Below are 26,220 nucleotides of genomic sequence, written 5' to 3' on the forward strand. Positions count from 1 at the left end.
TGGACTGAACTCAATCTTAATTTCTTGCCACCTGGCAGCTCAAGGGCCTACCATTGCTTCCAAGTTGTTGTGCAACCAATTGAGAACTCTAAGAACTCAACTTTAACATTGCAACCAATTGAGAACACTAAGAACTCAACTTTAACTGGAATGGGCACAGACTATGTCAACACGATAGGTTATAAACCTCAAGTCGTGTGCTAGTGAAGAACTTCAGGTTTTTATTCTTGATTAGTTCTTGAGACTTTCAAGACCTTTAAGAATCCCATTGTCCTCTTGACCTATAAGACTCTCTTGTCAAATATTCAAGGGATAGTTCGGATTCTTTATCAAGACAAACGCTTCACACAATTGGCCTGAGTTGGTCTTTGTTTTATCCAAAACATCACAACTTACCAATTTCAAATGTACAAGAGTAGAAAACTTTTACTCTTACATTTGACAAGTGTTTTAAACCTTCTTTGAGACATGTCACTCAAGTCACAATCTTGGAGTATGACTCTAAGACTTGTATTGGAACGAAGTATGACTCATCTTCTTGATTTAACCATTTCAACAATTCAAGATCCCTTCTTCTTAGTCGTAAGAATGCACTAAGACTTCCTTAGAGAACTAATTTTGATATGGTTTCTTAATCATTAAGATGATCACAAAACTGATACTAAAGTACTCTCCCATCTTTTCAGATTTGAGAAACTTTTATCTTTCTGCCTGAGTTGATTCTTCTTATTCGCTCTGCCTTACATTGGAACCTTTTCCAATGTCTCAGAGTTACACTTAAGCCTGTAAGTATAATCATATTTACTGAGCTTTAGTAAACTATGACGAATAGTCTTATTAATCTTTTGTGGTGGACTTAATCAGTACACATGACTATGTACTCGATCCCTTAGTCCATTACTTGACTCACATATCCATGTGAATAAGTAATTAGTCTTAATTTTCCAATACTTGAAAGTTCTCATTCATCATGCTATACACCTTGCATGATTCCAAGTTCCGGTCCAATTGAGACTTGGGTGATGAGAATCTTTCCTTTATTTGATAAATTTAGACATTACCACAAATGAAAGAATCAATTTCATATTTCCACTCTTGCTATTAATGGAATCATATAAGCAACAATTTTTCCTCAAATGCCATTGTAAGGATATTTTAAAATAACTAAAATAAAAAATTTTCTTTTATTTTAAAACTATGCGGAAAAACTTATCCTTACAATCCATATGAAAACCTGTTGTTATCTATTCCTTAGCAATATCTCATAACTCCTAAGAAGTAGCTCAAGAATCCGATTTTCAAACTATGCGATAGAAATTCATCTATGCGATCAGATTCAGCATATTCTTTCTTTAAGTTCCTTTGCTTTTCTTTGATTCTTAAAACATCATCATGTGACCCAGTCACATCATGTATCAAGAATCTCAGAATAGAAACTTAACAGAGTTAGATAGTGGACTTTACCTGAAGTAGAGTCAAACTTATTGACTTTAACATTCTTAGGTAAATTTGGAAGCTTCGTAACTAATGACCCTTTCTTTGGCAATATAAACATATGGACCCTTTGATAATGGTACACGGGACTATCACAGACTTAGCTTTTCTCTTTACCATTTGTTCAACCGAGTTGACTATGGCCGATCCCTTTCCATTGGGAAGAGAATGCTTTTCTGGATTTCCTGTGTCACTATTGTCAATGTCCATCAAGTTTTTGAGGAAGTTGATCTTAACAAATAAATAAGATCATTAAGGGTTTTGTCATGGTCTGTTTCATAGGTGTTCCAAAAAGAACTCACTATGTGACTTAGAAAGTAGTTGAACCACCAACTTTCTCAAGACTTTGACACCCAACTCTCCCGGATTGTCAATATGTGACTACATCTCCAAGATGTGATCACACCTAGACCTTGCCTTGCCAATAGGGCTTGAGTGACCTTAAACTTTTCAAGAACTTGTAGGTTAGGGAGAATAATTGGAGGAGGTGAATGAAGTATGATTTCCATGGGACATCATCTTCATTTAGGAAAGCTTGTTTCAAGAGATTTGGGAAGATCATAAATGTCTAAACCAGACATGTTATGGGAGATATTCAAGATATTTGATTTATAGTCCTTAATATGACACCCGATATGAAATATTAAGGCTAGGACCCAACAAACTATTTTATAACTTAGAAGAGGTATGCCGTAATCCAAGCTATAAAACATTTGAAGGTAGGTGAATGACGATTCACCAATTTCCACCAAGATAAACGAAATGTATTATTAGGTTTTAATTGGATTTGAAACTCCTAGATCTTTGAGATTCATTGAACTGTTCAATGGCATGTTTCAATCTCAAGTGTGCCCTTCAGGTTTTGTGACTGGGATGCCGAGGATCACAAAACAAGGTGTGAAGTAACCATGCAAATTACTTGGTACCCTTAATAAATTACCCCTCAATCGATGTGCCGGTTAACCACACACGCTCCATCGATACTATGATAAATATTAAGTCACCCTTTACCTACCTTGTTAAGTCCAAGTTAGTGTGCCGGTTAACCACACACGCTCCACTAACGACTTAGACAAAGTGTAAAGTGTAATTTCATGGATTAGCACCTTATTCACATTTTTCCTAAGTAACTAAGATTGGGAATTATTAAGAGTTTAGTTACTTAGTATTTATCATTAATACTTTTAATGAAGGGAGAATTATAGTCCTGTCAAACCCGTTCGGCTAACGACCCTCCACCAGTCAAGCAAGCGGTGGGTGAGAGTGGACACCCATTAATTTGCCATTTTATAGGCAACAACCTTATACCCACCTTATAGACCGGCTTCGTGAATGAGGCGTACTAGCGGTAAGACCGACTTTACTCTTATACATATATATATTATTAACTTATAATATTATAAAGTATAAGGGTTGAATTTTAACTTTTAAAATTCTAAGGGCTAACTTGGAATTAAAGTATTCATATGAGAAAACTTTACAAATTCCAAAACTTGAGGGCAAGTTTTGAAACTATTCAAAACTAATTAATTCCATAACTTATGTATTTAAAGTAGTTTTAATCCAAAAACTCTTCAAGTTCCATAACTTGTGGACAAAATATGGAAGACTTTAAACTAATAAAGAATTAACTTTTCTTTATTTTATAACTTATGGAATTAATTAAGGTTACAATATTTTTTTATTTATTTAATGAAGAGACTCTTGGTCCTCCATAACTTGAGGACAAATTATGGAGTCATAACTCCAATTAATTAGAACTAGACTCTTCATTTTTGTAACCTTTGCCAACTTTTATGAGTTTTATGAAACTTAAATGTGACTTTTCATATAACTTGATGACAAGTTACAAAAACACATTTTAGAATCAACTCTTAGATTAATTTGGATTGAAAACAACTATTTCATTCAACTTTTCTATTAATCTAAGCAACTCATAAGAACAAGATAATTCAAATCAAACTTTTTCATGTAATTAGTCTAACCTTTAAACTAATACAAAACATGAATCTATTGACAATTATATTTGAAAATGGATTAGCATGAACATTACCACACTAAAAAACAAGTTTATAAGTTCAAAAACAACTTAGGGTAATGTTCCTAGTCCATTTCCAGCCAAAAACCTCGAAAATATGCTGTCTGGGGTCCAACTCGTCGAGTGCATGAACATAACTCGGCGAGTTGGATGCATTTTGCCTTGGACTCGTCGAGTCCCTTCACGGACTCGGCGAGTCTGCTGGGCTGACAGCACCAATTTTGATTTTTCAGCTTCTATTGCAGGTATAACAAGAAAACAAGCCTAGGCTCTGATACCACTGTTGGGTTATGAGCATTCTAACACTCCTAAGTGTACATGCAACCCTAAATACCTTGGATCTATGTTTTCTCTATTATACATGCAAATATGAACATCCAAGGTATTATCCTAATCTAGCATACAAAACTATCAATATAACAAGATAGAATACATACCTCTTTGATGTAGAATGTCTTCATGAAGCTTGAGTGCCTAGTGCCCCAACTGTGACACCTCAAATGGTTCACACAACACTAAATACACTTGGAATAACTTGAGAGAATTCTACACTTCATGAAAATCGGCTAGCCCTTTCTTACTCTCACTAGTGGCCGATTTTGGTCAAGAATAAGATCTTTATATAGTGTTACAATTAGGGTAAACTCTAATTGTCATGACTTTCCATTTCCTTGGATCCATGGGTTCAAATACACCATGGAGCATCCATGGACCATCCTATGGGTTTTAGCCCAACTTGATTATCCATGGAGCATTAGCCCACTATACAAGTATGGATGATTTACACAATCAACCCATATATTTAATTAGTCTTCTTCTGATCACTTAATTAATCCTAGATTAATTCTTGATCAATACTAATTAAATAATCTCATTATTCTTATTATTAATATACTAGAACTTATAATATATTAATAACCATAAGTGTCTTATTTCTCTCATTATAGTCTATCCAAGTGCATGATGCCATGCAACCCAAATGGACCATGTCGGGTCGGGTCAAGTCTTACCAATTATAGTTATGGACTTAGGCATTAATCCAACATTTTCTTCTTTATTTTCATAGGGTAGCTGTAATTAGTATGAAACCATATATCCTAGGGTGCATGTACACTTAGGTATATCATAGATTGATTTTTCTGCTATCTAGTTTAAGTGTGTTTTATGTATAAAAAATCCAACACTTGCATGGATTATGGCTTTATTTCGGCATGTTATAAGCCAAAAGTAACTATATAGAATTATAGGGCTCTTCGATACCTTTCTGTGTGGATAAAGAACGCCGAAAACGGATTTTAAACGAATAAGTTATGGTTGTTAGAAGTTAAACTGAAAATTGAGGGTTTTGCCCTACGTATGGCGTAGGAGAGCTACGCATGGTGTAGATGTTGAAATCCGATCGCGTTTTTAATGAGCTACGCATGGCGTAACTTAGGTTACGCAGGGCGTAACTACCGCTGACCAAAACCCTAATCTTAAGATTTTGAGCCCTATTTAAGGGCTCTAACTTCTTGGAACCCTTCCCATTACCAAACTTTATCGCCTCATACCGTCCTTTTAAAACCCAACCACTAACTGTGAGTTTTAAATTCATTAGCGTAATTTCTATGTGTATTCTTGAAGGAGTTTATTAGAGAAGCAAGTATGAGCTCCAAGCTTAGTAGATGCAGACTTTGCACTTCATCACCTATCTTTAGAAGGTATAAAACTTGCATCTTGATGTTCCTTTTGTTAGATCTACTTGGCTCAAGGGTTTTTATGCTTTTGTTCTTTAACCTTGGTCCTTGTGAGTATGAATTACTCCATTCCATTTGAATGCCTCATTCTGATGTTTTTGAGGATTTAGAGTCATAAAAATGGGATCTTGGTCACTCCCATCCATCCATGCATGAATTGTTGAGTAAAAGTTGTCATTATGGACTTAGAGTTTGGTTATGTGTTCATCTTGGACATGCAAATCGATAAAGCCAGAGACTTTATACATCAATAAATTAATTTTGATAAAATATGGGGGTTTAAGAGCTTGGCTTGTTGTACTAAGAGCTTAATTGAAGTTTTTGGGGGTTAGGGGTTGTATACAGGGCGTAACCTCTGTATGCAAGGCATAGTTCTAATCAAGGCGTAGTTTAGTTACGCATGACATAAGGTAACTGAGAGTTGATTGTTGACTTTTTGACCAATTTGACTTTTGGTCAACCATGTTGGGACTTAGTATAGGAAGGGCAAATGGTCTTTTTTTCTCAAAGGATGTTTAATTGTGAGCCGATACCTTTCATAAGTTAGTCATTTCCTTAATTGTTAATTAGGGTTTTATTATGGATATGTTCAACAACGGAAGGCTTGATATCGTCGGCTCAAGTGGTTGGTTTGTCTCGTCTTTAGGATTGAGATGAGTCTTCTCACTGTACTTGTGGGTCGAAGCCACCGATGTCGACCCACTGGATTGTGCTAGTTGTCTTTGTGACTCTTACATGTTTATATTGGGCTAGACCTATTTGTATGCTGGGTTGGGCCCATTATTATGTATGTTGGGCTAGGCCCATTTATTGTATGTTGGGACGGACCTATTTATTATTGGATTGGGACCATTTATATATTTGGCTGGACCTAATTTCGAATGGGCTCATTTATTATTGGGTCGGGCTCATTTGTTATATGTTAGGTTGGGCCCATTTATTTGGTGCGTGATATTTTGGGAAACTCACTAAACTTTGTGCTTACGGTTTGTGGTTTAAACATTTTTCAGGTACTTTTAGTTCTAGAGGAAGGGACTGACTTGACTACACAACATCCTCCAATGACTTTTTTCGCATTGATCACTATTGATATACTATGACGTTTGAAAATACAATTGATACTGACTGGATTCAGAACCAATGTTTGTATGACTCGCTGTTTTAAAATGTAAATTTTATTAACATTTTTGGGACATTACAAGAAGATTACCATGCTTAGGACTTAGCAAAGGTTATTTTCTTTTAATTATTGACATATTCATAAAAAATAAATAAATAAATAATAAATAAGTAAATTTAAAAAGGAATTGTTAGGACAAAATAGTCTTTTTATTTCTAGCAAAGATTATAGACGCAACAAAAATATAATCTACAGATTGTCCGATTTAAAAAAAATATAAAGACTAAACATATGAAGATTATGCAAATCATAGAGAGCATTCATGTAATTTACTCTAAAATTATTATACACTAATTAGGAATTAGAAAGTCGAAATAGTAACGAATGTGGATTTTATAGTTACGCTACAACAACTTTCTATATTGATAATTTCAGTTTCTAGCTTTTTTGGATTTCAAAGTTTGACTACAAACACTTTCGTAAATTCTATTGGGTTTGTTTTCTATACTTTTGTGTATTGTAATGTTTCGCCCCAAAACTTTTTGAATTTCATATTTTCACCACAAAACATTTAGTACAAGATTTTCGTATATTTGCGATTTCCATAATCGGAGGCAGCAAAGTTACTAATTTATGGCTAATCTAGAATTGTAAAATTTTAATTTTGTACAAAGAAACGACACCTAAGGCCCGTTACGACTTACGCGTTACTGTAAACGATTTTGAGCCTTTGAGGCGTCCTATTCCTACCCTTCTATAGCTGTATAATGGGATCCCTTCTATAATCTATACTACATTCTGTGTGAATGTATAATCAGTAATACAGGAACATTGGTCTTCTTCCATTTGACAAAAACTTCAGCCGACCTCCACCGGTCGCCTAAACCCTAAACCCTAAAACCCATTCTGATTTTGTTGAATTAAACAACCAAGCGGTTAATAATGGCGGCGATACCCTCCGCCGGAGCAGAAGCACTTCACCGCCTCAAACTAACGGAGCCACCACTCTACCTGACTCCGTCTTCGGAACTTGCTTCCGCCGCTCGTATTGCTTCGGAGCACCTATTCGCTTCGCTCAAACCCTACACTCCTAAATCACCTTTCGACCGCCTCCTTGTAGACGACAAGTTTGATGCCGAGCAGATTTGGCAGCAAATTGACCTCCAATCCCAGCCGTTAATCTCTGCAATCCGCCGTCAAGTTAACAAGTTTGAGAAGGATCCGCAAGAGCTTAAGAATATTTTTAAGAGTGGTGAAACTGAGCCAGAGAAAAAGAGGGAGTTGGTTTCAGAGGGAGAGAAAGAAGAAGACGAAGATGATGAGGACAACGAAGAAGAGAGTGACGAAGAGGATGAGGATGAGATGGAAGAAGATGATGATGAAGACGAAGGCATAGACGGAGTGAGTGAAAACAAAGAGGGAGGTGCAGGTGGAGTTGAAGATAAGTTTTTGAATATAGAGGAGATGAAGGAGTTTATGGAAGATGATGAAGCTAGAGAGTATGGTCTTAATACAAAGAAACAAGTGGTGAAGAAATTGGCTAGAAAGCATGTACAAGAAGATGATGAAGATGAAGAAGATGACGATGAAGATGAAGATGAAGATGACGAGGTAATCACATTTGTAGGAAGAATGATAGACATTAGAAATTGATTCATTTTCTAACTTCCAAATTTTAAACTAGTTAATCTAATCTTTTGACTTGAGTTGGGACTACTTCCTTACATAAATCTTTTATACCTTCTGGTTGGTATATATTACACAGTTGGAGCTCGTTTAATACCTATTTATATCAAAAGTTATGGAATTGAAGTGGTATTTGATTGAAGTATCTGTTTATCTAACCACCCTACTTGGTTATTGTAGCTTGGAGTTCTTGGAGAAGAAGACATGTCAGATGCTGAAGATGCTAGGTGATCTTTTATCATTCACTCATGTTGTGCGATATTATACAATATGATCCGAGCCATTCATTTGCAAGTCCTGAAAATATGATTTTTTTTTTCTTTGGCAGATATGAAGATTTCTTCACATCCAAAAAGCCACGCGACCAATACAAGAAACCTAAACAAAACAAGGAGGTGGAAGATGTAGACATGGGCGATGGAGAAGAAACTGAGGGTTCAGATCCAGGTGATGAAGATGAAGATGAAGAAGATGATGAAATGGGGCCTGATGATGAGGTAATATCTACAATCTACATGTTCATAAGATGTGTTGTTTTTGCTATCAAGACTATTGAGTAATGTATCTATCTTTCTTCTCAACTCTTTTAGATGAAGAGAAACAATCTTTCCACTCATGAGAAGCAGCTCTTAGAACAGCGTGCCAGAATAGAAGAAGTTGAAAGAGAAAACATGGAAGCAAAGTCATGGACAATGCAAGGAGAGGTACAAAATCTTATTTATCTGAAGCTTTTATGACTTGTAGTAGTTCTCATAATAACTCACATGCTTATTTAAATACATGGTGACAGGTAAATGCAACTAAAAGACCTAAAAATAGTGCATTGGAAGTTGATTTAGACTGGGAACGCAATGCAAAACCACCACCAGTAATCACAGAGGAAGTTTCACAGTCCATTGAAGAAATAATCTTGAAAAGAATATCTGAGGTAAAAGACATAGTAAAAACTGAATGTAAGTATATGCATGTGTTGTAACTCTTTCTGATAAGCAACATATGTGTTGTAACCTTTTCAGGGACACTTTGATGATGTTCAAAAGGCTGCTACTTTACCTTCTAAAGCACCAAGGGAAATGAAGGAATTGGTAAAAAAACATCACTCAACAATATCTAATTGATGCTCATTTTTATTAATCCTTGGTTTTATGTTTATGTTGTGTTTCTTGGTGAATAAATGTTTTTTATTGTTATATTTGCAGGATGAGAATCAGAGTAAGAAGGGTCTTGGTGAAATATATGCGGTTAGTATATTCTTCTTGGTTTATTTGGTTCAAAGATAACTTCTTTTTAATTTTGCTTATTATCTTTTTGCAGGATGAGTATGCTCAAAAGACTGGCCTGGTTTCACAAGCCTTGACATTCTCAGATGAGCAAAAGAAGGAGGTAACATTTTATTTTTTTATTTTTAGACAATGTTTTATTTTACAATTATACCATAAGTTTCTGATTTTATACAGGCAAGTGTTCTTTTCAAGAAACTATGCTTAAAGCTGGATGCTTTATCGCATTTCCACTTCACTCCAAAACCAGTATGTCTTTATTTCACAATTTCAACCAACATTTTTTAAACTCCCTTAAATTCTTATATAACTAATTAAAAATAACATCAACAGGTGATTGAAGACATGTCTATTCAAACAAATGTACCTGCCCTAGCAATGGAAGAGGTATAATACCATAATATAACATTTTCACTTTTCTTCTACATTTAAATTTGTTTATTTAAAAAAAATATATGTTGGATTTTTTTTTTTATGTGTATAGATTGCACCTTTGGCGGTTTCGGATGCAGCCATGCTGGCACCTGAGGAGGTGTTTTCTGGGAAAGGAGATATTAAAGAAGAAGCTGAACTAACACAGGCTGATAGAAAGAGAAGAAGGGCTACCAAGAAAAGAAAATTCAAAGGTATAGAATATATATATATATATATAGCCCTTGTTTGTATTTTGTAACACCATTTTATATTTCTATATGTTGGGGGTCATTGTCTGATTGGAATGATGATGTGGCAGCTGAGAATGCAAAGAGAGTGATAGCAAAGAAGCCACAAGAAAGCATAGAGACAGCTGGCACTGGTGATTATTTGTGTTATAAAATCTTTGGTGACTCTATGTAATTGTAGTTGTTTTAATTTTGTTTTTTAATGCTGCAACAGGCAAGGAAGAATGATATGAGTTTTTGCAGAAATTTTCTCTTGAAGAACAGATGGAAGGTGATTGTGAAGAGCTAGTAGTAGCCTCTAGCCATATGACTTCTGGTTTGATCCTTCTTCCATTTGGAAATTTTTGTTCTAAATATTATAAAGGGGAAGAAGATGAGTAGTAGTGTATTGTTTTGGTATAAAGGAATCTCAGTTTTTCATGCCGAGTTTATTTACTTATACTTTGGTTAGATGAAAGTTCATATCGGTTACAGTTTACCTATATGTTAAATTTTTGCAATCGGTTTGATTACTCAATGCACATCTTGTCACTTCATTCCTTGAAACAAACAAATAAATAACGTGAGAAAGTCATGAGGAGATGCATATGTGTCTAAAATCCGGTGTCTGGGGTACATACATTTAAAATGTCACTTGTGTCTCCATGGGAACAATCTTGAACCACAACCACACTGCCATAACTACTTGATTCTGCATTGGGATTTTCCTTTTTGTGATGTGGACAATCTCGTCTTAAGTGTCCTCATTCTTTATACTAATATCATGTAACTTTGGCAAAAGCTACGGGCTTTGTTTCCATCATCTATATCTTGTGTTTTACCCTGCCTACAAAGACCAAAATCATAACCCTATGTTACAGAAGTTAAGTTATAGTTCCTTAGACAATATAACATTCTTCATGTCATTAACAATAATCGCTGATTTACTATACAATATGATGTCATTAACAATAATCGCTGATTTACTATACAATATGGTATCAACGAAATTCTCACACGAATTTGACAAAGAAAACGACAAATATAAGAGCTTGATCCTTACCTTCAATTTAGCTTCCTCGCCTTGTAAATCAAGAATAATTCAATTGAAATTGTCCATGATATTTTACCTTGCTACTTTCTGTCATCCGCATGGTATACAAACGTTGCCTTGGATACAACCGATTTGTGAGACTTCTATTATGATACATTTCGGAAAGTTTCTCCCAAAACGCATCGACAGTCGTTTGATCCACAATATCCCATAGCACTTTATCGACACTTTTTCCAAAATATCCTTCTCCATCGTCGTCTCGTTTGGTAGTTTCGTCTCTCCTTCCAATATGGCCACATAACCCCACTGAACCATAAGAGTCTTCATCTTCACCTTCCATAACTTCCATAACGTGAAGTCATTTAATCCACTAAACTTCTTTAAATAAGACTTACTCTCTTCAATCAACAAATCTAGCTACTCGAATAATCATTAATTGCTTTGATGCCACTTGTTAAGCAAGCAATCAAAGAAAAGCTAATAAGCAATAAACTAATAGCCTAATTCAAACACTCTCTTAATGTGTATAGTTGATGTGACCTACGTCCACGAGCATAAACATTCGAACTCTTCTATTACTCCAATGTTTCAAAAGTGATACATTGAAAAAACCTAACTAAGAATATTTATAACCATAAAAACCCTAACAACTATTGCCAGAGGGTTGGACGCACATACAAGCAAATCCTAAATTACTAAACTGGTTCTGTCACAACTGGAAATTTTGTGTCATGTAGTCTATACATTCAGGCTAATGTGAATCAAAAACTTCAATCAAATACTTCCTGCAAGTACTACAAATAGTCACCAAACAATTGGAAACCCTAGAAGTCCTTGTTTAAGTCCACTTTGGACTAGGACTCTCTTATTGGATCCAAATGGACCAATAAGCCTCCAATAAGACTATCATGGACTTAGAACTCTAATTGGGCTCTAATTGGACCCGCATTCATTTATTTCAATATTTTGGGCTAGGTAGAACCTAGAATGAAATAAATCACAAGCTTTGATCCATAATTTAACCTAACCTAGCTTAATGAAGCATAAAAATCACAATTTTATTTTATAAGGCCAATAAGCACCCCAAACTACCTCTAATGTTGGGCTTAGGGGCAAAAAGCCCAAAAATCCTTTCTTCTCTCCCCATTCTCGGCCCAAGCCCAAGGAAAAAGGGAGAGTTGACCTTGGGTTGCCACCTCATTTTTACCCATAGGATCTCCATGCAAAATCTCATTCATCCATGCAAGCATCACCTCAAGGTCTTTTCTTCCTTCTCTCTCTCCCTCTCCCTTCTTGTTTCGGTCGAGGATAACCAACACACACACACACCTCACAAATTCTCTCAAAATTCTCTCAAGAAACTCTCTCCTTCCTCTCCAAAAATTTCGAGAATTCTAAGAGGATTTCAAGGGGATTTTTGCAAGATTAACATCATCTAAGGTAAGATTATGCATGGATCTATGATTTATATTCTTTTTGTTATCAAATCCCTTCCTAATCCATGCAAAAACCGTGATTTTGCACCTTAGAAGGCTTCATAAACTCGAAAACTTCATCAAGGGTGCTAAGGCCAAAAATCACCAAACTTTCTTCTATTCTTTCTTCAAAAACCGAACCAACACCCAAGGTGAGTTTCATATCCCCTTATTTTCGATTTTTATGAGTTTTTATGGGGGAGAATACAAGAAAATGTGAAGATCCATCATTATGTGTATGTTGTGGTTGATTTCTATGCTTACATGTATGTTTTGTATGATTTTATTGATAGATCTAGGGTGATATGCTAAAAACCGAGACATACATTTTATCATAGCACAAAATAGACTATCACATGCAAAGTATACTAAGAACATGGCTAAATAGCTTAACAACACTTAACTTGGGCTAAAAACTCATTTTTTTGACATAAAATGTTGAAAATGCAAAGTTGAAGGGCCTAATATGAAACATTTCGAAATCTGATGGGTGAGATGAACCAAAACAGTTTACATAATGTATTTTTCTGAAAATATGCTATTTAGAGGGTTAAAAACATAAATTCCAAGCTTATTGGGCTAAATATGACATTTTCGGCCCAATAGGCGAAAATTTCCAAATTGGAGGGCCAAAACTGCATTTTTCTGTAAAACAGTGGACTATAAGTGTTCCATATGCTTTTCAAGGGTTTAAAATGCTTTCCAAATTTAAAAGGGACCAAAACTGTAAAATTTTTCCAAATTAGGTCAAAAATGTAAAAGTTGCGAAAAATAGGGGCTATAACCGAGAAGACTGAAGTTTCAAGGGCTTAAACTGTTTCTATGATAAGTTTGCTGGAAAATACTTATTTCAATAATTTTTGGTATAAAAATGTCAAGAAAATTGATTTAAGGACCAAACCGAAAAGTTTTTAAATAAAGGGGTAAAAAGAGGAAATTCTTCAATTAAGGAGGGGCTGAAAACAGAAAATCTTCAATGCTAGTTAATATATGCAATTTGACCAATTGAAGGTAACACGCTTGTCGACGAAATACACTATACTACAATACCAAAAGTCGTTGTCAAACGAATTGGTTCGGTCTCGAACCAATAAAAATCCAAAATCACTAACACGACGAAGCTACGACATTTCGATTCATAACCATAACGATTACGATTACATGCGAGTGTGCACAGACGTCTACGCACCATCTTTGGGCCCCAAAAGTGTAAAATCTTGTCTGTTGAGCCTAGCTAGCCCAACGACCTGATCTTAAGGCCCGAAGGTCTCTCTCTCTTACGAAGTGTTGGGTTTTACCGACCCTACATAACGTAAAAGGACTTTCAATGGCAAACATGCTGCTGGTCCCCAAGGGTCCTTCAGTGCTGCTAGTAAAGTCTGTAACTCACGATTGCGAGTTGGGCTTCGGGCCCTTCGCAATTGCATTTGGTCTCGAACGACGCGGGGAAATACCGAAGGTTTCGTACCTTCTCCCTTCCCTCCGGTCGTGGGACTTTACAAGTCCGGGAGGATCGAGTCGCGTGAAGATTTACGAGTAACGCCTAAAAGGATCACTTGTAAGGTTGTTGACTTGACGTTTTCACTAACGCATGTCCCAACACTTCACCACTCTCTGTATTCTCGATGCCTCCGGAATACAACGATACAATGATAGGAAAACGTCGGGTTTTCCTAGGATTTCAATAACGATTACGAATTTCCGGTCGAATTTCACAACTCTTACGCTTACATCTATAGAATTCAAACAAGCATACTCATGGATCATCTCTTATTTTTGTTACACTATTCTATTTCTAGAAAATATCGGATTTTCTAAAGGTTTTCAAACAACACATTGGATTTCAAACTCTACTTATGAACTCACCAACATTTCATATGTTGACGTTTTTCAAAATACTTGTATTCTCAGGTAACAGATAAAGTGAAGATGATTTGTACTTTCTGACGTTTTGCTGTGGCTTAAGTAGCATCAATCAGTTATTTTCTTTGAATGTAATTTTTGAACAATGTAATGAATGTAAACGTTACCAGTTGTATCATTTCCAAATGTTGGTGATGTATAATGTTATGTTTCATGTATATGCATTGTTATGGTATTCAATGAGTCACGATAGCCCCCGGACGTTTCCGCCGTCTGGTTCGGGGGTGTGACAGGTTGGTATCAGAGCTTTGTTTATAGTGAACTAGCATATCTCGCCGCATACGGATATGCAACTATAAACCAAAAAGAGGGACTAACATAACTCTGAACAAAACAAGTAAATAAAATACGCTTGCTTGTATTAGGAATAAGAACATAACGCCGAATCAAACACAATAATGCTGGTGTCTCGGTTAAATTGGGACTGTTCTTAGTAATACCAAGGAGTGAATGTAGCCTGATCAACTACATTCTCTCCAAAGTAAAACTAATACACGTCTCGTTGAGGTCGGGATAGCTAGGGAACCTAAAACTATACCCCTACCACCAAGAATAGGATGTCGGTTTAGCTTGTGCCATAGCGTTAGAATCATAGGAAAGTGATAGCTTATTCGCATACTTTCTCTCAGTCGTCATGGAGGGAGAACATCAGGGCATTCAGTTCTTCCAAGCCCCTGAGGCACACGGGGTACTCGAAGGCGAACCAGAAGGGAATCAAGAGGGAGCCTACGGCATTGAACCAGACGAGTACATGGACACCGACTACGAGTTCGAGGAAACCGACGATGACATGAAGGAGGATCAGGCCCCGGACACGGGTCACTTCGCGTCTCCTGTTAGCGAAGTGCAACGGGATCCCCACGTCCCACTAGTGAATCCCTCGCGGGAGAATCGCTCCCCAGAAACCGTGATTGCCGACTTACGACAACAACTGTTCGTCATGGAAGCGCGAGCCGTGCGAGCAGAGCTTGAGAGGGATGAGGTCATTGTAGACATGACAGAGATGGCGCAGCTGCTAGCTCAGCACTTCGGCATATGATTTCACCATTATAGTAGGACGCAGCTCATCGCGGTTAGGGATAGACTTATCATAGTAGTTCGTTAGGAAATATGCTATGTACTCCGACTCTATGTTTAAGTGACTACACTACTCATGGAGCCGTTATGCTGTCGGATTAGTGTTACTTATGTATGCTCTTACGAGCAAATTTTCATGTATCAAATGCGGATAATATTAGTAAATTTCTATGTGTTTTATTACAATATTGCAAATCGTTATGTGTTGAGACGTTATGATTGTATGCTCGATGGTAGAAATGTTTAGGTTCGCATCATACACCTAGTTAGTAGGGTCGCAACCTCACAGAAACCACGAACACTCAACATCTTTCCGTTTCATGACAGAAAGATGCCTCGCCCAACTACTCGCGGAAACCCAGGACCAACCCCACCTGAAGTTGACTCAGCCGCCTTTCAGGCAGCTGTATCGGCAGCAGTCACTGCGGCGATTGCGCAAATTCAACAAGGGAATAATGGAGGAGTAAATGGGCAAGGAGCCGGAAGTTCAAACAATGGAACGAATCAAGGATCCACCAAGACGTGTACCTACAAGGACTTCACCAACGCCAAACCACGAACTTTTAATGGTACCGGAGGAGTGATCACTCTGAAACGCTGGATCAAGAAGGTGGAATCAATATTCGAGATATGCGACTGCCCTGAGCACATGAAGGTGAAGTTCGCAGCTTGCACTTTTGTGGATCAGGCGCTCACCTGGTGGAATGGACATGTAGAATCCATGACGCTCCCTGTAGCCAACTCTATCCCCTGGACAGAAATGAAAGAAATGTTGATGGCAGAGTACTGCCCACGAGGCGAAATACAGAAGATGGAGCAAGAGCTATGGAACCTCACTGTGCAGAACGCGAATATCGATGCCTACATATCGAGGTTTAGCGAACTATCTCTGCTGTGCCCGGGTATGATCACCTCGGAAGGAAAGAAGATCGAGCGATTCGTTTGGGGACTCACCCCACCAATTCAAGGGAATGTGATAGCTGCAAACCCAGAAACATTTGACAGTGCAAAGAGATTGGCGAAGAGGTTGTACGACCATAATAACAAAAAGGGAGAAAAACCAGTGGAGGCTGAGAAGAAGAAGGAAGGAGATGACAAGAGGGGAAGGAACAACAAGAGGAAGGGGCGTCAGGGCCCCGACGCCTCCAAGAAACAGCAGACAGTGACGGTAAATGCCGTTACTACATCGGCTCCAGCCGCACCACATGCTCCAACCTCAGCCACTTCAAATACTTCCAAACCTTATTCCGATAATCTTCCTAAATGCAACAAGTGCGGTTTCCATCATTATGGAGAATGCAAGGATTTTCAGTGTGCCAACTGCAACCGAAGGGGTCACACTGCAAAGTATTGCAAAGCTTACCCCCCCCCCCCCCATAACCAAAATCAGGGAATCAACAACAACAACCCTCGCAACAACAACAACACCCATGTCAGCGGCAACAGCGCAGGGCCTAGCTACACCTGCTACGGATGCGGAAAGACTGGACACGTCCGCCGAGACTGTCCCAACAACAACAATTCAAGAAATGGAGGAACAGGAAGAATGATGACCGTGGGTCAGGGGGAAGCTATTCAGGATCCCTCTGTTGTTACCGGTACGTTTCTCTTAAACCACGCTTATGCATGCATCTTATTTGACTCCGGAGCGGAGCGAAGCTTCGTAAGCAATAGGTTTAAACACTTATTAAAACAACCTCCCTAAAAGCTAAATGAAGCCTATACGGTGGAAATGGCCAATGGGAAAACCGAATCCACTGGGGAAATCTACATCGGATGTACCCTAACTCTTAATCAACACGTCTTCCAAATAGACCTAATGCTAGTATCAATTAGGAGCTTCGACGTGATTATCGGTATGGACTGGTTAAGCCCCCACCATGCCGACATTATGTGCCACGAGAAGGCCGTCCGTCTTCGTCTTCCAAATCACGAAACCCTAGTGGTCTACAGAGACAAATCTAGCATGAACCTTCGCCTCGTTTCGTGTGTCAAGGCACAAAAATATCTACGTCGGAACAATCTGGCGTTCCTGGCTCATGTGGTGGACAAGACCAAGGGGGAGATTAACGTTCGAGACATTCCAGTGGCATGTGAATTTGCGGATGTATTTCCTGAAGATCTTCCGGGAGTGCCCCCAGAAAGACAGGTCGAATTTCGAATTGACCTTATCCCAGGAGCAACTCCTCTTGCTAAATCACCCTATCGGTTGGCTCCTGCCGAAATGCAGGAATTATCTAGCCAACTCAGCGAACTTTTGGATAAGGGATTTATTCGACCTAGTTATTCGCCATGGGGAGCTCCGGTGCTCTTTGTCAAAAAGAAAGACGGATCTTTTAGAATGTGTATCGATTACAGAGAGTTAAACAAACTCACAATCAAAAACCGCTACCCACTCCCACGAATCGATGACCTATTTGACCAGCTCCAAGGGGCTAGTTATTTTTCTAAAATAGATTTACGGTCCGGGTATCACCAACTCAGAGTCCGGGAAGAGGATATTCCAAAAACCGCTTTCCGAACTTGTTACGGACATTACGAATTTGTCGTAATGCCCTTCGGTTTAACGAATGCCCCCACCGCATTTATGGACCTAATGAATCGAATCTGCCAACCGTTTCTCGACAACTTTGTCATTGTTTTTATCGATGACATCCTTGTCTATTCTCGAAACAAGGAAGAGCATGGCCAACATCTCCGACAAGTCTTAGAAACTCTACGATCAGAAAAGCTATACGCCAAACTCTCCAAGTGTGAGTTCTGGCTGCGGAGCGTGAACTTCCTAGGCCATGTAGTCAGCCGAGATGGAATCCATGTGGATCCCTCTAAGGTCAAAGCGGTAGAAGGTTGGGCAATCCCGACAACGCCCACGGAAATTCGTCAATTCTTGGGATTAGCAGGCTACTATAGGAGATTCATTCAAAACTTCTCTAAGATCGCCAAGCCACTTACCTCGCTTACGCAAAAGGGCGTACCATTCAAATGGACAGACAAACAAGAAATCGCATTTCGAACCTTGAAGCAAGCTCTCTGTAGCGCACCTGTACTATCCCTACCTGAAGGAACGGAAGGCTTTGTAGTCTACTGCGACGCATCAAATCAGGGTTTAGGCTGCGTACTCATGCAACGTGGGAGAGTCATAGCCTATGCATCCCGCCAGCTAAAGACGCATGAAGTGAACTACACAACCCATGATCTAGAGTTGGGAGCTGTAGTCTTTGCCCTAAAAATTTGGAGGCATTACCTTTACGGTACAAAGTGCACCATCTTCACAGATCACAAGAGTCTCCAACACATCTTAAACCAAAAGGAGTTAAACATGAGGCAACGAAGATGGGTTGAGTTGCTAAACGACTATGAGTGCGAGATTAAGTACCACCCAGGCAAGGCCAACGTAGTAGCTGATGCATTAAGCCGGAAGGAGTACTCTAACCGTCGTACGAAAACTCTCTCAATCACCATTCAATCTCATCTAGCCACTCAAATCGCGTCGGTCCAGTCAGAGGCCATGAGAATGGAAAATAGAGCTAGCGAGGCATTGCGCGGGATGGAAAAGAACCTAGAAACAAGGGAGAATGGGGTATACTACTTCATGAACCGTATTTGGGTCCCTAAACTGGGAGGGTTTAGAGATGTTGTCATGAAGGAAGCCCACAAGATGCGATACTCCATTCACCCCGGTTCTGATAAGATGTATTTGGATATTAAACAACACTATTGGTGGCCTAACATGAAGGCGGAAATCGCGACCTACGTCAGCAAGTGCCTTACATGCGCCAAAGTAAAGGTGGAATACCAGAAACCATCAGGATTGTTGCAGCAACCGGAAATTCCCGAGTGGAAATGGGAGGGGATTTCAATGGATTTCGTCACCAAGTTACCCAAGACGTCGGACGGACTGGATACCATATGGGTAATCATCGATCGACTGATGAAATCTGCCCATTTCCTGCCAATCAAAGAATCTTGCAAGATGGAGAGACTGACACGGTTGTACCTACGAGAAATCGTGAGACTCCATGGAGTGCCAAAATCTATTATCTCGGATAGGGACAGTAGGTTTACGTCCCGATTTTGGCAATCACTTCATAAGGCGATGGGAACAACCCTTGATATGAGCACCGCTTATCATCCTCAAACGGATGGTCAAAGTGAGCGAACTATCCAAACACTCGAAGATATGCTCCGTGCATGCGTGATAGACTTCGGAAAGTCTTGGGATACTCACCTACCATTAATCGAGTTCTCATACAACAATAGTTACCATTCGAGCATCAAGGTGGCTCCTTTCGAAGCACTTTACGGGCGTAAATGTAGATCACCGTTATGTTGGGCTGAGGTAGGTGACACCCAGCTAGCAAAAATACATGCGTCGGACAAAACACTAACGGGACCTGAGATCATTCGCGAAACCACGGAAAATATCGTTCAAATCAGGGCTCGATTGCAAGCATCATGTGACCGACAAAAGAGCTACGCTGACAAACGACGAAAACCCTTAGAATTTCAGGTCGGTGATCGAGTACTGTTAAAAGTCTCGCCCTAGAAGGGGGTTATACGTTTCGGGAAAAGGGGAAAGCTGAACCCGCGATACATTGGACCTTTCGAAATCGTTGCTCGAATTGGTCCGGTAGCATACAGACTGCAACTACCCGCAGAGCTAAATGGTGTACACCCCGTGTTTCATGTCTCTAATCTGAAGAAGTGTCTATCAGATGAAACCCTTGTCATCCCTCTTGACGAAATCGAAATCAATGAGAATCTCCTGTTCATCGAAGAACCCATCGAAATCATGGACAGGGAGGTGAAGCGTACTAAGCAGAGTCGCATCCCGATTGTGAAGGTACGGTGGAACGCAAAGCGTGGGCCAGAATTCACATGGGAACGCGAAGACCAAATGAAGCAGAAGTACCCTCACCTATTTTAGCATTCTCAAATCTAGCTTTCAAACAGAATTTCGGGACGAAATTCCCTCTAACGGGGGGATGATGTCACAACTGGAAATTTTGTGTCATGTAGTCTATACATTCAGGCTAATGTGAATCAAAAACTTCAATCAAATACTTCCTGCAAGTACTACAAATAGTCACCAAACAATTGGAAACCCTAGAAGTCCTTGTTTAAGTCCACTTTGGACTAGGACTCTCTTATTGGATCCAAATGGACCAATAAGCCTCCAATAAGACTATCATGGACTTAGAACTCTAATTGGGCTCTAATTGGACCCGCATTCATTTATTTCAATATTTTGGGCTAGGTAGAACCTAGAATGAAATAAATCACAAGCTTTGATCCATAATTTAACCTAACCTAGCTTAATGAAGCATAAAAATCACAATTTTATTTTATAAGGCCAATAAGCACCCCAAACTACCTCTAATGTTGGGCTTAGGGGCAAAAAGCCCAAAAATCCTTTCTTCTCTCCCCATTCTCGGCCCAAGCCCAAGGAAAAAGGGAGAGTTGACCTTGGGTTGCCACCTCATTTTTACCCATAGGATCTCCATGCAAAATCTCATTCATCCATGCAAGCATCACCTCAAGGTCTTTTCTTCCTTCTCTCTCTCCCTCTCCCTTCTTGTTTCGGCCGAGGATAACCAACACACACACACACCTCACAAATTCTCTCAAAATTCTCTCAAGAAACTCTCTCCTTCCTCTCCAAAAATTTCGAGAATTCTAAGAGGATTTCAAGGGGATTTTTGCAAGATTAACATCATCTAAGGTAAGATTATGCATGGATCTATGATTTATATTCTTTTTTCTATCAAATCCCTTCCTAATCCATGCAAAAACCGTGATTTTGCACCTTAGAAAGCTTCATAAACTCGAAAACTTCATCAAGGGTGCTAAGGCCAAAAATCACCAAACTTTCTTCTATTCTTTCTTCAAAAACCGAACCAACACCCAAGGTGAGTTTCATATCCCCTTATTTTCGATTTTTATGAGTTTTTATGGGGGAGAATACAAGAAAATGTGAAGATCCATCATTATGTGTATGTTGTGGTTGATTTCTATGCTTACATGTATGTTTTGTATGATTTTATTGATAGATCTAGGGTGATATGCTAAAAACCGAGACATACATTTTATCATAGCACAAAATAGACTATCACATGCAAAGTATACTAAGAACATGGCTAAATAGCTTAACAACACTTAACTTGGGCTAAAATCTCATTTTTTTGACATAAAATGTTGAAAATGCAAAGTTGAAGGGCCTAATATGAAACATTTCGAAATCTGATGGGTGAGATGAACCAAAACAGTTTACATAATGTATTTTTCTGAAAATATGCTATTTAGAGGGTTAAAAACATAAATTCCAAGCTTATTGGGCTAAATATGACATTTTCGGCCCAATAGGCGAAAATTTCCAAATTGGAGGGCCAAAACTGCATTTTTCTGTAAAACAGTGGACTATAAGTGTTCCATATGCTTTTCAAGGGTTTAAAATGCTTTCCAAATTTAAAAGGGACCAAAACTGTAAAATTTTTCCAAATTAGGTCAAAAATGTAAAAGTTGCGAAAAATAGGGGCTATAACCGAGAAGACTGAAGTTTCAAGGGCTTAAACTGTTTCTATGATAAGTTTGCTGGAAAATACTTATTTCAATAATTTTTGGTATAAAAATGTCAAGAAAATTGATTTAAGGACCAAACCGAAAAGTTTTTAAATAAAGGGGTAAAAAGAGGAAATTCTTCAATTAAGGAGGGGCTGAAAACAGAAAATCTTCAATGCTAGTTAATATATGCAATTTGACCAATTGAAGGTAACACGCTTGTCGACGAAATACACTATACTACAATACCAAAAGTCGTTGTCAAACGAATTGGTTCGGTCTCGAACCAATAAAAATCCAAAATCACTAACACGACGAAGCTACGACATTTCGATTCATAACCATAACGATTACGATTACATGCGAGTGTGCACAGACGTCTACGCACCATCTTTGGGCCCCAAAAGTGTAAAATCTTGTCTGTTGAGCCTAGCTAGCCCAACGACCTGATCTTAAGGCCCGAAGGTCTCTCTCTCTTACGAAGTGTTGGGTTTTACCGACCCTACATAACGTAAAAGGACTTTCAATGGCAAACATGCTGCTGGTCCCCAAGGGTCCTTCAGTGCTGCTAGTAAAGTCTGTAACTCACGATTGCGAGTTGGGCTTCGGGCCCTTCGCAATTGCATTTGGTCTCGAACGACGCGGGGAAATACCGAAGGTTTCGTACCTTCTCCCTTCCCTCCGGTCGTGGGACTTTACAAGTCCGGGAGGATCGAGTCGCGTGAAGATTTACGAGTAACGCCTAAAAGGATCACTTGTAAGGTTGTTGACTTGACGTTTTCACTAACGCATGTCCCAACACTTCACCACTCTCTGTATTCTCGATGCCTCCGGAATACAACGATACAATGATAGGAAAACGTCGGGTTTTCCTAGGATTTCAATAACGATTACGAATTTCCGGTCGAATTTCACAACTCTTACGCTTACATCTATAGAATTCAAACAAGCATACTCATGGATCATCTCTTATTTTTGTTACACTATTCTATTTCTAGAAAATATCGGATTTTCTAAAGGTTTTCAAACAACACATTGGATTTCAAACTCTACTTATGAACTCACCAACATTTCATATGTTGACGTTTTTCAAAATACTTGTATTCTCAGGTAACAGATAAAGTGAAGATGATTTGTACTTTCTGACGTTTTGCTGTGGCTTAAGTAGCATCAATCAGTTATTTTCTTTGAATGTAATTTTTGAACAATGTAATGAATGTAAACGTTACCAGTTGTATCATTTCCAAATGTTGGTGATGTATAATGTTATGTTTCATGTATATGCATTGTTATGGTATTCAATGAGTCACGATAGCCCCCGGACGTTTCCGCCGTCTGGTTCGGGGGTGTGACAGGTTCATACCATAGGAGGGTTCCACTCCTCGCAACCCTAGTGGGATAAGTGTTTGTTGTGTACAACTTTGGGCCTAACGACCAACATCCTACTTTAAACATTTATCCATTCGAAATTACAATTCAAGTTTCGTCACTTCAATCAGGTTATCAATTCGCATCACCAAATTCTAAGTCACACTTAACATCATTCAATTTCGAACACTGGACCTTGGACTTCTTAATGCCATATATAATTTACCTATGATGTATTGTATTTATATTTTCATGATTTTTATCGTTTTAATTCAGTTTTACACGAAAAACGTACTAGAACCAATAAAAATTAGAAACCATGCCACCATTATTATTATTATTATTATTATTATTATTATTATTATTATTCCAGTTAATAAGAACATCTCTAGTGGTAAATTATGTTATGACTCGAAATAATTTTCACGTCCATTCCACTAATTTTAACCTCTAATTAATAACTTTGTCATCATTCCACTAATTTTAACCTCTAATTAAATGATTTTTCCAATGGTTATCTTTTTCTCAATATATATATATATATATATATATATATATATATATATATATATAATTTATCACTATATATCTAAATTATTCAATAACCAAATATTTGGTCAACTTTCTTTTAACTGTCAGAACACCTGTTAAACTTAAAGTTATGTGTGATGTATCGGATATACATTATAGGATTTCTCCATTACCTAAAGGAAGACAATCACCTTTTGTTTCTCACAATCACATATTAAATAAAGTCGATCATATTGCGATATTTGGGTCCCTATAGAGATAAATATTTTGCCATTATTGTTTTTTTTTTTAACATCGGAAACATATAAACAAATTGATCTAGTAAGGAATTAGAGAAAAAAAAGTTACACATACTTAAAGCTGAAGGTGGATTGCACAACACCTATCCCGATGCATTTTCCTCTCTTATTACTAATCCAAAAGAAATCCAAAAAAAAAAAGACATGACACAATATCATCAGAAATATCTTTTTTCCGCATCAAAACACATTTTTTTCGACGCATCTAAAAAAAGTCATTTCAGACGAAAAGACAAAGCTAGAAATCGATTGCACTGCAGGACACGAAACATTCCATCAAACATCAATCCAACTCCATAAAGACGTGATTGAGGGACAATAAGTGAACACATAATATGATACTCTCTCAAATCCCCTCACAAAAAGGGCCAAGAATAAAAGGAAGATCAACCTATATCACTTAGATTTAACTAGATGGAAATCCGATCTAAAGAAATGCACATCAAAGTATATCACACTAAAAAAGTTGATTACTTGATCATCACAAATAATCAACCAAAACGCATTCAAACACTCCTACAACAAATGAGTATTAGGTTCTATTTATTCAATTCTAAAACACACATCAAAGATACACCTATCTGCAAATATATGTTGTTAACTTAAAATGTTATTATGTGATCCTTACATAAGTAATAAGTAGTTATATCCATACATCATATTAAACAAAACACACATCCACAATTGCAATAGACACATATTTGTCATCCTATCATTTATTTAATTATCGATATCAACCTTCAAGATTCATATATCATATCATATGCTGGAGAGCTGAGCAGAGTTGTTAGCAATGGCACCTGCTTCTGTCAGCATAGGCACCAGTTTCCCAGCTCTATGCTTCTCCATAACAGCTGCAATACAAGCAAAACCAGATCAACACCAATCACCACACCAAAAACCAACATGAAAAAAGTTGAAGAAATTAAACACTCACCATCTGAACCACCGATGTGCTGCCCACCGATGAACACATTTGGTACAGTTGTCTGTTTGGTCCACTCTGCTAGAGCTGATTGAATTTCACTGCCATCACCTTCCAAAATCATCAAAGTCAACTTCTTGAACTGTTCTTGGTTAGGAAGAAAATGATGGGAGAAAGTTTAAAGTTGAAACTTACTTTCTTCATCCAATTCCAGAAGCTTGTAAGATACATTAAGCTCTTTGAACAGCTGTTTCACCCTCTTGCAGTATCCACAGTATGTTTTGCTGCCAAAAATCACCAAATTTCATCAAATTCCACTTTGCTACGACTAATTTTTTACTTAAATCGACAGTAATCACCTAAGTAACGAAAGAGATAACGTGATTTCGATTGTTAATGAATTTCTTAGTAATTAGAATAAGAACTTATTACGACGAAGATCAAAAGGCACAAAATACTTGAAAATGGGTCAGAAACACAATTTCCAAGTATCGGAAGGAAGAAATTAACGAAGGCAAACCTGAAGACGACGACGGGATTCGAGGAGACGACTTCTTTAACTTTGGAAAGAGCCATTTCGATTTCTTCTCTGGATTTGTGTCCTCCGCTCCAAATCGTTCCCATTTTATGCCCTAATTCTTGCTTGTTTTTCAAGCCACCAGAGATAGCAGGTGTATGAGGCCGGCTTTTGCTTAGTGTATTCACACCATATCCACGTGGCAATCGACATAAGATATTGCCGATTCTGACACGACGTCGTGCAGCAATAAAGCAAATTACCACTTTCGTCCTCCATTTATACGTGTAGGCTGATGTTATGGTTATTAATCGTCAATTTTTTGAAAATGTTTGTAAAATAATAATTAAATTGTAGCTAAATATATAACATGCCCCATATAATAATCAAAATGCATGCATGCCAGATTGCCAGCGAAATGTGTTAGTAATATATTACCTATGACGTGCATTTCTGTTCAAGTACTCGTTACAAATCATTTTATATGTTACTTGATGT

At 38.1% G+C, this 26,220-nt stretch overlaps 2 protein-coding genes across 2 annotated transcripts; one reads left to right on the plus strand and one right to left on the minus strand.

The window, feature by feature from the left end:
• The first annotated feature begins 7,130 nt into the window (after window positions 1-7,130).
• LOC145042484 (U3 small nucleolar ribonucleoprotein) lies at window positions 7,131-10,436 on the plus strand. The gene is made up of 13 exons (XM_078990926.1): window positions 7,131-7,999; window positions 8,255-8,301; window positions 8,403-8,571; window positions 8,665-8,778; window positions 8,865-9,002; window positions 9,091-9,159; window positions 9,274-9,315; window positions 9,389-9,457; window positions 9,532-9,603; window positions 9,688-9,741; window positions 9,839-9,980; window positions 10,088-10,150; window positions 10,231-10,436. Exons 1-13 carry the CDS (start codon window positions 7,331-7,333, stop codon window positions 10,242-10,244), a joined length of 1,662 nt encoding a protein of 553 aa, XP_078847052.1. The 5' UTR covers window positions 7,131-7,330; the 3' UTR covers window positions 10,245-10,436.
• Window positions 10,437-24,872: 14,436 nt separating this feature from the next.
• Window positions 24,873-25,893, minus strand: GRXC1 (Thioredoxin superfamily protein). The gene is made up of 4 exons (XM_078990927.1): window positions 25,726-25,893; window positions 25,401-25,489; window positions 25,218-25,316; window positions 24,873-25,134 (listed from the first exon to the last, which is right to left on the minus strand). The coding sequence occupies exons 1-4, from the start codon at window positions 25,827-25,829 to the stop codon at window positions 25,040-25,042; spliced, it is 387 nt and encodes a 128-aa protein (XP_078847053.1). The 5' UTR covers window positions 25,830-25,893; the 3' UTR covers window positions 24,873-25,039.
• Between the last annotated feature and the right edge of the window lie 327 nt (window positions 25,894-26,220).

The sequence above is a fragment of the Lactuca saligna genome, chromosome 4, assembly GCF_052625555.1.
Source record: "Lactuca saligna cultivar CGN05327 chromosome 4, ASM5262555v1, whole genome shotgun sequence".
Classification (NCBI taxonomy): Eukaryota; Viridiplantae; Streptophyta; class Magnoliopsida; order Asterales; family Asteraceae; genus Lactuca; species Lactuca saligna.